This window comes from Camarhynchus parvulus, chromosome 2 (assembly GCF_901933205.1).
Source record: "Camarhynchus parvulus chromosome 2, STF_HiC, whole genome shotgun sequence".
Taxonomy (NCBI): domain Eukaryota; kingdom Metazoa; phylum Chordata; class Aves; order Passeriformes; family Thraupidae; genus Camarhynchus; species Camarhynchus parvulus.
Genome location: NC_044572.1, coordinates 2070299 through 2086230, shown reverse-complemented (window position 1 = coordinate 2086230; position 15932 = coordinate 2070299). Strand labels below are relative to the sequence as shown.

Genomic DNA, 15932 nt, shown 5'->3' with positions numbered 1-15932 from the left:
TTCTCCACGGCTTCAGGTCAGTGCAGTGTTCTCTTGGGGGTCAGTGCCTGGCAGAACAGAAATCTGAAATTCTCAGTATCCAACATTTAATAACTCCCTTGATCCATTCCCATCACCCTGAGCAGGATATAACCATTTGCCTATCTCCTAAAACACACAGCCTGGCCCCCCAAGACCAGGAAACGACACCCAGGAGGGGGAAAAAGAGACATCTGAGCCACTCAGGGCTGACAGACCAGACACAGGACTACCCTCAGCAGCTTTGAGACCTGTGTGACTCAGCAAGGTCAACACACTTCAAGTCCACTCCAGGAACAGCAGCGTTGACTTTTTGCCATCATCCCAGGAGGAAAGAGGCAGGAGGAGAATGGACTGCAAACACTTGGAGTGTTTGTTCCTCCCCAGAGGACACTTGGCACTTGGGAAGTACTCACAGCCTTCCAGGGCAGGGATGAGCAACCTTTGAAGTGCAGGTTCCCTTCCCACTTAGAGAGCTCCACAGCCTGGCTGGATTCTTGTGTCATGGAGCTGATTTTGCTGTTGTTAAGCAGTGATGTCACCCGGGATGGTGGGGACAGGTCGTGGCCACCAGGCTGGAGAAGAGGGTCAGCAGTAGGAATTAGTCCCTGTCTCCGGAGGGAAAATGTGCTGAGGGTTCTAAAATCAGGGGGAATGGGACAGGCTTCTCCTCAAGGAAATTTAGGGTGAGGTAAACACAGCCAGGCTGAGCTGGCAGGGATCTGTTTGGCTGGGTCCAGACAGGAACTCCTCCATTGCCCTTGTGCCAGAGGTTTCTGCATTCCTGGGAGAGTTTATGGGGTAGTGCCCACAGCACAGGTACTGCAGATGGTGATGATAATCTGATATCATCATCATCATCAATAATCATCAATCATAATCACACCAATAATGAGAATAATGTGTGTGGCATTCACATTCTCTGAAAAACCCTTTCCTCCAGGATTTTTCTCCTGGGAAGCTGAGAAGCCTCAGAGAAAAATGAAAACAATTCTTATGTCATTTGCTTCTCCTGTGTTGTGCTCATGTGGAATGTGTTTGGAGATTGTTTACCCACAGGTGATTGTTTCATTGGATTCTGCTGTGAGTTGTTTTCACTCAATGACCAATCAGTGCCAAGCTGTGTCAAGACTCTGGAGAGAGTCAGGAGTTTTCATTATTATCTGTTTAGTCTTCTCTAAGTATCCTTTCTGTATTCTTTAGTATAGTATAATATAATATAATATAATATAATATAATATAATATAATATAATATAATATAATATAATATAATATAATATAATATAATATAATATAATATAATATAATATAATATAACATAACATAATATAATATAATCTTAAAATAATAAATGAGCCTTCTGAGAACATGAAGTCAGATGCATCATTCCTTGCTTCATCAGGGGACCTGGCAAATGCAATAAATACATAATAAAACCAAAACCATAATAGTCATCCTAATAACTACAACTATAGATAAAAATAACACATAAAATCATCATCATCACAGTCATCATATCATAATCATCAATCATAATCTCACTGCCCTGACCAAATATCCAACCTTGAAGTGAAAGATAACGAAGCAAATCTGACATCAAAGGATCCCAGACGTGGCTTTTCTGCCCAGGGACAATAAACCAGAGCCCTCTCCCCCCATAGTCCTGGATGTGACCTGTCTCAGGACCCCATCCTCATCCCAGCACAGGAATCCACCTGATCCTCCCTACAAAAATCCATTCTGCTGCTCCAGGGAAGGATGTGCCCCCCTGGAGAGGGTCAGAGCTGGAGAGCTGAGATGAAAAGAGCTCTCAGCAGATGCCCAGTGAAGGGCAGGGGAGGGACAGCCAGCCTTGTTTGGTGTAGGGGACACCGAGAGGTGAGGGGGTCACTGCATCCACTGGGAATAAACTTGTGCAGAGGGAAGGGAAAACAGGCTCTGAATGCAGTGACACAGGCTGGAGTTAAACATTAGTGTGACCTGTCTGCAGGCCTGGCTGGCAGCAGCAGGGACAGGGCTGGGGGGTGGAGGGGTCACTCAGAAATCACCAGCTTGGCTTCCAACCCCAGGAACCTCAGGACACCCAGGAAATTCACTCAGGAGCTGAAATCCACCAAGGCAAATGGTAGAATAACAAAGAGCATTTTACTCAAAGGAGCAAAGAGAAAATAACTCCTCTTCCTCAAGACAGAAATGCAAAGTAACACACAGAAAAACCTCCCCTGCACAAAAAATGAACATATTTAAAATAAACACAGCTGACCCCCGCCTGTTTGTCCCCTCTGTTTTAGCCCAGCTCCTCTCCATCCAATTCCAACAAACCCTCCAGCCTTTGGGATCTCATCCCTCTGGAAAACAGCTCTGCTCTGATTGCTTTGATTTCAAGCCTTTGCTACCAGACTGATTTTTTTTTTTTTTTACTCCAGGAATCAAGGAAAAACCTGTCTGAGGAGGAACTAAAAGGCACTTTCATGCCTGGTACAAGATCCCAGGATGGTCAGGGTTGGAAGAAGTGTTGTGGATCATCCAGTTCCAATTCCCTGCCATGGGCAGGGACACCTTCCACTATGCCTGGTTGCTCCAGCCTGGCCTTGGACATTTCCAGGGATGGGGCAGCAGATGAAAATCACAGGAACTGTCTCCAGTCCGATCAGCTACATCTTTTTGAGGCCACTTTTCCCTTTTCCAAGGGCTATAAACCATTAAATTCAGTTTCAATTCAAATCCCAACTCATTTTCTGCAGATGGCATTTACAAGCTACAGAAAATCAGTGTTTCAGCCATCCATCATCATTTCTACATCATTCCTCCCCGCAGATCACTCTGCTGCTTCCTGTAGCCACTCTCCACTTTCCCCATCTCACTCTTTTAAAGCTTTTTTTTTTTCCTCCTTTTGCATTGTCCTAAAAAAAGAAACTGAAATTCCTGCCTGTGCAAGGGAAGAGAAAGGAGATGATCCCCCAAAAAATGCCCAACACAGATCATTGCAAACCAATAAAAGCAACCAGAAGCTCTGTCCCCAGCCAGGTTTCTCTCTCCAGCAGGTCTACATTGTTTGCCATGCTAATTTTCTGCTAAATAAAAACTTCAGGGTTTAAATTTCCAGTCCTTTGTGAAGCCATAGCTCTTGGCCACGTGATCCCTGCAAAAACAGCTTGGGTAAAACTCTTGACATTGATCCTGGGGGATTCCCCTTCTGAATGTTCCTGCAGCAAATGGTTTTATTTTATCACTTCCCAATAAAACCTGAGCTCTGGGGCTCTCAGGTCTATGGCCAAAGGAAAATCTGGCAGCAGCCCAGGGCAACTCGTGACTATTTAGGAGACTCTTGGTGCCAGAGTTCATGCCCAAGGAAAGGATGCAGAGGGTGGAAAAGCAACCCCAGGTCTCAGTGACCACAAATTCACCAGTTTGGCTGCTTTCTTCTCCTTCCCCACTGCCCTTAAAGCTCTGCTGGCCACACAAAGCCTTTGGATTGACCTCCAGATCTTGAAGAACTGGGGTTTGGATGCACATTGAAACACCTAAATCATGGTGTCTTCACCTTGAAGGGGTTTGACCACAGGCACTTCCTGTCACCAAAAATCCCCCGTGGGCTGCCCCACCTGCATGCAGACATCCAAAAGGTGTGATGACCTGCAGGTGGATGTCCCAGGTGCCCCACAGTGTCTTAGACAACATTAAACACCTCCATTGTGTCACATTCACATTTTCTGAAAAATCCCTTTGCCCAGGGTTTTTCTCCTGGGAAGCTGAGAAGCCCCATAGAAAAATGAAAACAATAATTATCTCATTTGCTTCTTCTGGGTTTTGCTCCTTTGGAATGTGTTTGGAGATTGGTTACCCACAGGTGATTGTTTCATTGGATTCTGCTGTGAGTTGTTTTCGCTCTTTGGCCAATCAGGGCCAAGCTGTGTCAGGACTCTGGAAAGAGTCACAAGTTTTCATTATTATCTTTTTAGCCTTCTGTGTGTATCCTTTCTGTATTCTTTAGTATAGTTTAGTATAGCATTCTTTAATATAATATAGTATCATAAAATAATAAATTCGCCTTCTGAGAACATGGAGTCAGATTCATCATTCCTCCCTGCCATGGGGCACCCCACAAATACAATATTGGGAACGCAGCCTGCCCATGGGACAGCTCAGTTTGTGCCGCTGGGATCACACCCTGCTATTGGATTTGCTGTGATCCCCAACAAAGGAAGGAATGATGAATCTGATTCCATGTTCTCAGAAGGCTAATTTATTATTTTATGATACTATATTATATTAAAGAATGCTATACTAAACTATACTGAAGAATACAGAAAGGATACACACAGAAGGCTAAAAAGATAATAATGAAAACTTGTGACTCTTTCCAGAGTCCTGACACAGCTTGGCCCTGATTGGCCAAAGAGCAAAAACAACTCACAGCAGAATCCAATGAAACAATCACCTGTGGGTAACCAATCTCCAAACACATTCCAAAGGAGCAAAACCCAGAAGAAGCAAATGAGATAATTATTGTTTTCATTTTTCTATGGGGCTTCTCAGCTTCCCAGGAGAAAAACCCTGGGCAAAGGGATTTTTCAGAAAATGTGAATGTGACATTCCCAGCTCCTGTCTGTTATTTCAGCCTCCCTCTGGAGGGCACAGAAATGCCAGGCCCACTTCTAATTCAGGGAACTGAGGAAGGGAAATGTGAGTGGCTGCTCTCGGAGGAAACACCACCAAAGGTGTCTCAGCTATCCCGGGAACGGCCTCGGCCACCCGGCCCAGCCCCAGCCCGGTGAGGTCCCCGCCTCTCCTGCCCTGCTTGGGTTACTCCAACCTGGGAGTGGCTGCCAAATATCTGCTGGGGAATCCATGCAGGACTGGCAGTGAGGGATGAGAGAGATGAGCTCACGGGTATTTTCCTTGCCTCTCACCCTCCTGTGAGTCAGTCGCCCCGCTGAGCTGGAGTGGCTGCCCTGGAGAGGCAGAGAATCCTCCATGGGCAAAATCCCCTGCTCTCCAATGGATGTTTTGGATGGTGGGTGGAACCTGGTGTTGCACTGCAGAGAAAAACACCTGGAGCAAAGCTTTAGGGAGGGAAGGGTGTCGGGATCTCTTGCTGCTCACAGTGACCCCGACAAAAGTTGGAAAGTCTCTTTTCCCAGCCCGGCGCTTGAAGAAGGAGTCAGAGCTCTTCAGTTCTCAGTCACAAGGTTGTTTATTTTATCTTATCTGTAAAAAATTTTCTCCTGCCCTGCTGAGGTTCATCCAGCAGGACAGTTCCAGGCACTCTGCCTGCCCCCAGGGCGGTGTTATGTCTTTATACTAAAAACTACATGTACAATATTTACAATGACTTCCCAATACCTATCACCTGTGTTAGACAGTGAGCTTCTACTCTAAACCAACCCAAAAGTGCCAACATCACAGCAGGAGATGGAAGCCAAGAAAAAGAAGGAGAAAGGCTGGACATGCCCAGTTCCTTCCATCTTGCCTCCTGAACCCCCATACCAAAACCCCCAAAATCTACTTTTCCACCCCATGATAACTTCACTATTATTCTACCTAAACTGTTGTGGCCTGCTGATCTTCATATAAAGTTGGTAACTTGCTCCACGGGTCATAATCAAACCCACAGGTGTTCTGGGCTCTGTGTCAGGGTCCCTGAGCCCCCTGGCAGGGGTCTTGGCTGCTCAGGACAGCCAGAGGGATGTCCTGGGTCCTGACAGAAGGGAAGCCCTGGAGAAATGATGAGCTGGGATTCCTGCAAAAAACACAAGGATGGGAGCAGGGGCTCCTCTGGGATGGGGAAGCCTCAGGCAGGCTCTGCTCCAGAGCTGAGTCATGGAGCAGGAAAAGTTGAAATCACCCTCCAGATCCCCCTGGGAAGAGCCTGCTGGGGTGGACACAGCAGTGCTGGCTGAGATCCTGGCACCTGAGCTGCCATGGGACAGTGTCACCCACAGGACAGGGACACACGGAATGGGATTTTGGGACTCTTTGCAGGATGCCAGGCTTGGATCCTCACAGGTCACTCCCACGACTGCTTTGCCTGCAGGAGCACATTCCAGAAGCACAATGCTGGGGTCGTGGTCATTTAAAAAATTCTCTACAAATAGATTTCCCACAGGGTGAGGACACAGGGTTTGTGCTGCTGCCAGGCCAGAGGTGACAACAACTCTGGGGCTCCTTGTCCAGCGTTACCCTTGCACCTGGCATCTTTTGCTCCCAAAGAAAACAATTATGACCCTTTGGAATTGCTGCTTACACCACCAAACTCCTTGGGTGCTTGGCTGCTTCCCCCTGGCTCTGCTGTGTCCCTTCCATCCCGGAGAGAAAAATTCGCTTTTCCAGAGCCGTGGCACTGCACCTATGTGGCACTGCCCTCTGCTGTCGGTGGCTGCGGGGACAGCACCCAGGCCACTGCTCTGAGCAGAAACACCGAGATTTTTGTCACCCGAAGGACCTGGAAGCCACCAAGCTGTCCAGGAAGATGCTGCATGTGTGGTCCCCGGGCATGACAAGCAGCAAAGTCCCGGAGGAGCCACTGCCTGCTTGGGCTTCCCTTTTTTCCTGGCTGGAAGCAGAAGTGGGGACTATTTTTGGTGCTGCCTCGCTTTGGAAAGAGTCACACACACAGCCAGGGCATCACCCCGGGTCTGGCAGAGAAAATGAGTAACAGCGAGGGGCTCACTGCCTTTCCATGACCCACAGGGGCTGCCTGGAGCAACTGGAGTTTCCTTCCACGCGCTGGGATCACCAGCTTCTTGGGGGTGTGCGTGGAAAATGACTCTTAAACTGCTTTTTCCACCAGAGAAACGCTCAGGAAAAGCCTCCCAGTGATAACATTGCTTGTCCTGGCCTCCACCTACAGCCCTGCCTTGCCTTTTCCCAAGCTGGAAGAGCTCGGGTGGCAGGATAAGGACGCTCAGCATGACCCTGGCACGGGTCCTATCTCCCAAATTCTCCTCCAGGAAAGGCCTCTAGATGGGGCTTTAATGGAATAAAATGGCTGTGGTGGCCCCTTGGGGCTTCTGACCCCCAGCACCCCCAGGGGGCTGACTCGGTGCCACTTCATGGGGAGAAGGAAGCTGAGATATTCCCAGATCATGGTGAATCACATGGATTTGAGGAAGCTGGAGTGGATGGGACACCCACCCCAAGCCACTTTCAGCCCCCACCCCAAGGGGTGCTGATGCAGAGCCACAGTGGGAGCCCCACATCCCATGCACGGGTGGATGTGGGAAGCTTTGGACGGTGCTTTTCCACAAGGACACTTTTGTTTTGCCAAAAATGTGGTCAGGAGCTGGGCTGAGATGTTTTAAACATTAAAAACTAAAAAAAAAAAATCTTTCTCCTTCTCACCCCAAAAAATAAGCAGAATGCGCACAGTTTGCACAAGGCTGGGAAGGCTGGAAATGCTCAAGGGGGCAGTCAGAGGTGAGAACAAATTTATTGAGCTCCCAGTGAATTTTGTGTCACTCCAGGAGATATTCCAGGACAGAAGGTTCATCCCCATGAACTGTCCCCCTCTGTGGCTCCTGACCTGCTCTGTCCACACATGCTGGGGGTCAGAAACACCAATGACCCCGTTCTGAGCACCTTGCTGCTCATCATACACCCAAATGTCACCTGCTGGGGCTGAGCTTAAACCCGCAGGGATGGTGGCTTTGGAGATGAGAGGCCAGTGCCAAGTGTCCTCCTGGCTCTGTCCCCACGGGGACACGGGCTGGCTCAGCAGTGTGACACACACACGCTCAGCAGGGGAACCTTCCCGTCCTCGGGTGCTGGAATTACCTCCGGGATGACGATGACAGTGACATCGACAGACCTGGAAAAACGCTGCCGGCCAAAAGGGATGACATTTAGGGCATTAACTGCTTCCTGCCCGGGCTGCTCGGTGTCCCTGCACTGCTCACAGCGCTGTGGGTGTGTACACGAGTGTGCAACGGCTGTGCCTTCCCACACCCGACCTCTGCACCGCTGCCCAGATGTGCCAAACCTCCCCCTTGCCCAGCTGCCCACCCCTGGCACACTCAGCCCTTTCACGACTGCTCCATTCTTGCACAGCTGCCCAGATGTGGCACACCTACCCCTTGCACAACTTCCCTGACCCTTGCACCACCACCCAGCCCTGTCACCTGCAACACCCACGCCTGGCACACCTGGCCCTGCTGCCCGTGCCATGCCCAGATGCCAATCCCTTGCACAGCTGCCCAGCCAAACCTCCCCCTTGCCCAGCTGCCCACCTCTGGCACATCCACCCTGGCACACCCAGCCCTTTAACAATGCTCCATTCTGCACAGCTGCCCAGATGTGCCAAACCTCCCCCTTGCCCAGCTGCCCACCCCTGGCACACCCAGCCCTTTCAGGACTGCTCCATTTTGCACAGCTGCCCAGATGTGCCAAACCTCCCCCTTGCCCAGCTGCCCACCTCTGGCACATCCACCCTGGCACACCCAGCCCTTTCACGACTGCTCCATTCTTGCACAGCTGCCCAGATGTGCCAAACCTCCCCCTTGCCCAGCTGCCCACCCCTGGCACACCCAGCCCTTTCAGGACTGCTCCATTCTTGCACAGCTGCCCAGATGTGCCAAACCTCCCCCTTGCCCAGCTGCCCACCTCTGGCACATCCACCCTGGCACATCCAGCCCTTTCACGACTGCTCCATTCTTGCACAGCTGCCCAGATGTGGCACACCTCCCCCTTGCATATCTTCCCTGTTGCAGCCCTGGCACCTGCAACACCCACGCCCTGCACACCTGGCCGTGCTGCCCATGCCATACCCAGATGCCAGTCCCTTGCACACCCACCCTGGCACACTCATCCCTCTCTCCCCTGCCCATCTCGCTCACCCCCTGCCCTCTCCCCTTCCCCACCGCGTCCCGCGCTCCCCTCTCCCCGCTCCGCTCGCGTTGCCCGCGCTCTCCCCGCCCCGCCGCTCCGTGTCCCTCCTCCCGGGGCGTGTCCCCCGTCCCACCCCGCCTCTCCTCCGTGTCCCTCCCCCGCCGGCGGCCCCTCCCCGGCCCGCCCCGCCGCCGCTCGGGCTCTCTCCGCCGGCCGCGCTATAAGAAGCGGGGCGGGCGGCGGGGCCGCAGCGGGCGCGGCGGGGGAACGAGATGAGCAGCGCCGGCGCCGCTGCAAGATGCTGGATGGACACGTCCTGCTGGGATGGCTCTCCTCCTGCGCGCTCCTAGGGCTGCTCGCCTGCACCCCGCGGCCCTCCGCCGCCTACTTCGGGTAGGTGCCCCCCGCTCCTGCTCTTTAACTTTTGCCCGAGTTTGTTTTTTTTTTTTGATGCTGAAGGGGTTTTGCGCTTTGCGCGTCCCGCCCGAGGTGGGGATGCTGCTGTTCTCCTCGGGGGTGCGGGCATCCCCTCCTGCAGTGACAGCCGGCCCGGGACAGAGGCAGCGACAGCGCTGTGCCCGCTGCTGTCCCGCGTCCCAGCGCCCGGAATCCCCTTGGATTTGCCAGGCGGGACTGGGCGCTCCGGGAGCCGCGGGTCGCAGCCCCCCGGGAGTTGCTGGGCTGTGTCCCGGGGCCGGGGCCGGCGAGCGCTTCGTTCTCCCGTTCCCCGCACGGAGCGGACCTGCAGCGCACCAGCCGCGGGTTGTAACCCCCCCAGCACGGGACAGCGCGGAGAAAACTCCATTTTCCCCGCAATTTAAGCGTCGCTTTCAACACCAGGTGCTGGCAAGGGGGTGCTGCCGGTTGTTTTTTGGGGAGATCCGCGGCTGCAGGCGCCGCATCCCCGGCGCTCACCTGTGCGCGGGGCGGGGCGCGGCCGGCAGGGGGCGCTCCCGGCCCGGTGCGCGTCGCGCAGGTGGATCCCGATCCTTTCCCTTCCCGACCCCTTATCCCGGCCTTTTATCCCCATTCTTCCCGAGGGATTTTATCCCCTTATATTGAGGTTTTATCCCCATTATCCCGAGGGTTTTTTCCCCCTTATATTGAGGTTTTATCCCCATTATCCCAAGGGTTTTATCTCTCTTATTCCGCTGTCCCGGCTCCGTGCGGTGAGCTGGACCAGCCAATTCACCCCGATCCCCTTCAACGCCCCCCGCAGCCGCGTCAGCTCCGTGCGGGTTTTCCCTCTGTGCTTTTTGGGGTGTTGCTGTCTCTTATCCTTATTTTTAAACCATTTGTCGCCGAATGTTGTCGGTTTGAGAGAGGAGTTTGACGCGAGCACCTGTGTAAGAGGTTTTTGTGTAAGTTTACACAACAGTGGGGATTCTTGCTGCTTTTTTTTTTCCCCCATTTTTTGGGGATGTTGTGTTGTGGCCACTGGTAGGAGCCACTGGACCAGCCCTGGAGAATGTTTCAGCAGACTTGAGGTTTTCCCCCCTTCTTTCCAGTAAAACAAATCCTGGTGTTGAGGCTTGTCCATTGCTTGTGGTCTGGCAAACTTTTCCAAACAGTGCTACTTACATCTTCTGTTTCCAACTCCAGAACCGTATCACTTCCTGCTGCTGGGGCTGGTTTTCTAAGGAAACAGCCTGTCCTGTGTGTGCAGGTTTTTAGGAAAAGCCCTTTTCTCCCTGGGCAGTGTGCAGAGCGCTGTTCCCAGCCCGCTGGTTCATGTGTCTGCCCGGGACCACCGGCGCTGCGCAGCTCGATTGTGCCTTGGGGACTGACAGGCTTTGCAAGGAGCTTGGCTGTAACTCTCCTATTAATCCCTGCTGCTATCTACTCTAGAACAGCAGGTAACTCACTCCAGTTCCTTCTGGGATTTCTCTCTTGGCTTGTCGGGGTTTTAGCTTTAGAAGGGACATTCTGAGCCAAGGCCATTGTCTGCTGTCTGTCCTGACCGCTTTGGGTTTTTCTCTGTCTTGGTACAGCTGCTGTTTCTGGTTTGAGATTCCCTCCCTGGCAGAGAGGAGATGCTGCCAGATGTGCACTCTAGGCTGCTGTGCAGTGGAGTTCGCTTATGCAAAGCCTCCTTGTCTGTGGTTAAAGCCCCAGTGAAGGAGCAGCTGATCCCCTCTTTGTTCTTCCAAGAGCAGAGGTTGCACTTGCAGAGCTGCTGGGGACGCTGGGAATAGTCAGTGCTGAGATCCCAGCTCCTGATAATCCACAAGTGTGTGTGTGTGGAAGAGCTGAGCCCTCCTCACCGTGGGCTTCTGTTTGTTGGTAAGGAAAGAAATCCCACCTGGTAAAAAAGCTGGATGATCCTGCTGAGCTCCCCAGTTCTCTTGGCAAGTAGAACTGCAGAGAATTCTTGCAGAACTCCCCAGGTCTCTCTGCCAGTCCCTGGGAAGGCTGGTATTGATCTTTTTTCTTTTGCCATGTGCATGAAGGAGCTGCTCCAGGTGAGGCAGCACATCTGTTCATTCTGCTAAATCCTTGCTAGCAGCTTGGCTGAATGACCTGAGCTAAAACACACCCTCCAGGCAGGGAAAGGGATGCTTCTTTTGAGTCCCAAAGCCACCTTTTGGTGGCCTGCTGGCCCCTCTGGGTGCTGGCATCCCTGTGGAGGAGGTGGTGGGGCACAGAGTGAGGCAGTGCTCAGCAGATGTCACGCTGTGGCTGTGGCTTGGCTGCTCCCTTCCTCAGCCTGGAGGGGGATAGAGACAGCTGTAGATGATCCCTTCCCCCCCCCCCAGCCCCAATGTCTTATTTCAGGGAAAGAATTCCACGTCTCCAAATGTTTGGCCTGGTGGGGAATGAGTGCCCAGGGACAGAAATGGGGCATGGTTACAGGGTAATGAGATTGTGTCAGCATGGAGTTATGTCTGTGGCAGGAAGGGATGCTGGGCTGGGGGCACCACGGCTGGAGGCTGCTGTGCTTCCCTGGTGTTCTTGGAGGGATGTACAAGCAGCCAAGTAGGATAAATCCTCTCTGGAAGCAGAGTTTGGGGTGCAGGTGGGGCTCTTGCTGCTGTTCTGCTCCATCCCCAGGCTGCCTGACTGGGAAGTGTGATGGTCTGTGGAGGGAGAGACAGCTTTTCCCTTTTTCTGAGGGGAAATTCTGGCAGCTGGTTGTTGCTGCCCTCCTCCTGGAGCAGGAGCCAGGGTTCCTGCCCAGGAGCAGCACCTGCAATGATGCTGAGCAGAGCTGAGAGCCTGCAGGCACCTGCTCAGGAGGGGTTTTCAGGGGTTTGGCTCTGCCCTAACTCCTGGGAAGCAGCTGGAGGAGCCTGGCTGCAGGGATCAGCGATGTGGTGATGCCGCAGCTCCTAAACCTTGGCTGATAAGAAACTTTTTGACAGAGAGGAAAAAACACTCCTACAAAACTGAGCACTGCCCTGCTGGCTTTTTGTGCACTTAGAGCTGCCCCTCAGGAGGAGGAGGATGATGGGGGTGGGTGAATTTTGTGGAATTTTGAATTTTTGGGGGAGGCATTGCCTGGGGCTTGCTGTCAGCCTGCTGGGATGCGCTGGCTGCCCCAGGAGTGAGGCTGCTTTTATGTCCAGCCATGGCCTCTGCCCGCTGGGCTGTCTGAGCACTAATTTGCACCATATTCCAGCAGGCTGCTGGGGGGAGTCTGGAGCAGCCCCAGGCTGCCAGGATCCCTGAGAAAGCATTGCATTTCAGTTTTCCTCCCTGCTCTGCTTTCCTGACACGCTCTGGGCGTGGGTACCTCCCCTCCCTCCCTCCCTTTCCTCTCTCCAGTGTGGCTGGGGGTGGTGGAAATGCCAGAGCAGCATCTGGGAATTGTGTTGGGACTTGCACTCCTGGGCTTTGGAGGTGGCAGGTGACAGGATTAGCCATGCTGGGGTGACAGGGTGGCTGAGGAACTTCAATCCTGCTGTGCCCTGTGCTGGTGGGAAGGGAAACCAGCCTGTGGGAGCCTCTGCTTTCCTGATCTGTGGAAAAACAACCATAAATCAACTCCTTTATTTTCTGTTCTGGTTTAGAGTCTGATTCAGTTTTGATGCACCCCCCCTTTTTTTTTAATATTTTTTAATTCTTGCTGGAAGGAATATTTTTGCTGCTGGTTGGGATTTGCTCTGCCTTCCCTCTGGGAGCAGAAGGATCCCAGCAGCTCTGCCCCCTCTGCAAACACTTGTCAAGACAGTAGTAATGTTACAAGTGGCTCATGCTTACATAGTGTTTATATTGACAGATTGCAATGTTCTGCATAAATGTAACTGATCTGTCCCCTGCACGCAGGCAACAGGAACCCTCAAATGCTCACGGGGGAGAGGGAGGGGAAGCATAGCTTGCCCTAATTTACCAACACACCACTCACTGCAGGCTTTGCAGTGTGGGAAGCACTGTGTATTTTTATTCCCTTTGGCAGGTGCAGGATAGGTGCCCTGCTCTGCTCTGGGATTGAAACCTCGCTGCTCAGGGTGTGATTTTGTTAGGAGGGACTTAGAAAAGAGGAGGATGTTGGACTGGAAGGGGCTGTTCAGATGCCTTCAGGGTTCCTGAGTGGGGCATGAAATCACCGTGAGTTCCAGTGTCAGCTGTAGGATAGAAACCTCGTCCTTCAGGGTGGGATTTTGTTAGGAGAGACTTGGAAAAGAGTGGGATGTTGGACTTGAAGAGGCTGTTCAGGCTCCATGAGTGCTCTGGGGCAGATTCCTGAGTGGGATGCGAAGTCACCCCAAGTTCCAGCATCAGATGTAAGATAGAAACCTCGTCCTTCAGGGTGGGATTTTGTTAGGAGAGGCTTAGAAAAGAGCAGGATGTTGGACTTGAAGGGCTGTTCAGGGTGTGATTTTGTTAGGAATGACTTAGAAAAGAGCGGGATGTTGGACTTGAAGGGGTTGTTCAGGCACCGTGAGCATTCTGGGGTGGGTTCCTGAGTGGGGCATGAAGTCACTGTGAGTTCTGATGTCAGCTGTAGGATAGAAACCTCGTCCTTCAGGGTGTGTTTTTTGTTAAGAGAGACTTAGAAAAGAGCAGGATGTTGGACTTGAAGGGGCTGTTCAGGGTGTGATTTTGTTAGGAGAGGCTTAGAAAAGAGCAAAACGTTGGACTTGAAAGGCAGTTCGTGTGCTGTGCGCACTCTGAGGTGGGTTCCTGAGCGGGACATGAAGTCACCACGAGTTCCAGTTTCAGCTGTAGGATACAAACTTTGTCCTTCAGGGTGTGATTTTATTAGGAGAGACTTGGAAAAGAGCAAAACGTTGGACTTGAAGGGCTGTTCAGGCACTGTGAGCGCTCTGGGGTGGGTTCCTGAGTGAGGCGTGAAGTCACCATGAGTTTCAGCTGTAGGATAGAAACCTCATCCTTCAGGGTGTGATTTTGTTAAGAGAAACTTAGCAAAGAGCAGGATGTTGGACTTGAAGGGGATGTTCAAGTATTGTGAGCGTTCTAGGGTGGGTTCCTGAGCCGGGCATGAAGTCACCGCGAGTTCCAGCGTCAGCTGTAGGATAAAAACCTCATCCTTCAGGGTGTGATTTTGTTAAGAGAGAATTAGAAAAGAACAAAACGTTGGACTTGAAGAGGCTGTTCAGGCGTTGTGAGCATTCTAGGGTGGGTTCCTGAGTGGGGCGTGAAGTCACCTCAAGTTCCAGTGTCAGCTGTAGAATAGAAACCTCGTCCTTCAGGGTGATTTTGTTAAGAGAGAATTAGAAAAGAGCAGGATGTTGGACTTGAAGGGGCTGTTCAGGTGCCGTGAGTGCTCTGGGGCGGGTTCCTGAGCAGGGTGCGAAGTCACAGTGAGTTTTAGCTGTAGGATAGAAATCTTGTCCTTCAGGGTGTGATTTTGTAAAGAGAGACTTAGAAAAGAGGAGGATGTTGGACTTGAAGGGGCTGTTCAGACGCCTTCAGGGTTCCTGACTGGGTCATGAAATCACCGCGAGTTCCAGTGTCAGCTGTAGGATAGAAACCTCGTCCTTCAGGGTGGGATTTTGTTAGGAGAGACTTAGAGAAGAGCAGGATGTTGGGCTTGAAGGGGCTGTTCAGGTGCCGTGAGCGTTCTGGGGCGGGTTCCTGAGCAGGGCGTGAAGTCACCTCAAGTTTCAGCATCAGCTGTAGAATAGAAACCTCGTCCTTCAGGGTGTGTTTTTGTTAAGAGAGAATTAGAAAAGAGCGCGATGTTGGACTTGAAGGGGCTGTTCAGGTGCCGTGAGCCCTCTGGGGCGGGTTCCTGAGCGGGGCGTGAAGTCACTGAAGTCACTGCGAGTGTCATCTGGAGTGTCCCTCCAGGAGAAGCAATCCCATGGGCTTTGCCAGCTGGAGTGTCCCCTCCAGGAGAAGCAATCCCACGGGCTCTCTGCCTGTGTTTTTCCAGCCCGTGGGCCGCCTCTGGGCGCTGGCAGAGCCCGTGTGTGCGTGGCTGTCACTGGAGGGTGGTGTGGGGCCACGTGCAGGCCGCTCCAGGCCACGGTGGCTTCGCCGGGCTCTGGCGTGTGTGAGATGGAGCAGCTGCTTCCCAGCACGACCCAAAAAAACAAAACCTGGCCTGGGCTGGTGAGGCAGGAATGCAGCAGGCAGGCAAACACAGCTGGAGTGCCCGGAAAGGACGGCTGGGCCATCCCGCCCTGAGCCGCGCGTTCTGCCGCTCCCACACGGCTCTGCGGGGTTCAGCTGCAGCATTTGGGGTTTTCCTTGGAAAACTGGAAGGGTTTGCCTGGTTTGGGTGGGTGGGTTGTTTTGGTTTTTTTTTCCCCCCCTCCCTTGCTTTTTTGGAGTTGGGTGAGTTGTCACTGCTGCGAGTCCTGCCTGGCTTGGCTCCCAAAGTTGGCCTCTCTGGGTCAACTCAAAGCAGTGTTTAACCTCCATTCCTCTGGAGAGGGAACCCCGTGCCCAGAAGCAGCATTTGCTTTGGAGGTGCCTGGAAGTAGCCCTGGATTGGATGAGGTGCCACGAGCATGGTGACAAAGCCAGGAATATTCGGAAAAATAACTGCGCCAGACCTGCACCTTCATCCCCGGGGAGCAGGATTTGTCCCAGATCGGGCTGGGAAGTGCCTGGAAGCTGCTCCTGCCTGCAGAGGATGGAGCAGCATTAACTCAGACAAGAATTAGTAATTTTTTGG

The 15932-nt window shown here is 52.5% G+C and overlaps 1 protein-coding gene across 1 annotated transcript in view; it reads left to right on the top strand.

The window, feature by feature from the left end:
* The first annotated feature begins 9091 nt into the window (after positions 1-9091).
* Positions 9092-15932, top strand: part of WNT9A (Wnt family member 9A) — a 66514-nt gene continuing 59673 nt past the window's right edge. The window contains exon 1 of the mRNA XM_030971234.1: positions 9092-9238. Coding sequence (XP_030827094.1) covers positions 9144-9238 — 95 coding nt within the window. The 5' untranslated portion in view covers positions 9092-9143. The remainder of the gene's footprint in view (positions 9239-15932) is intronic.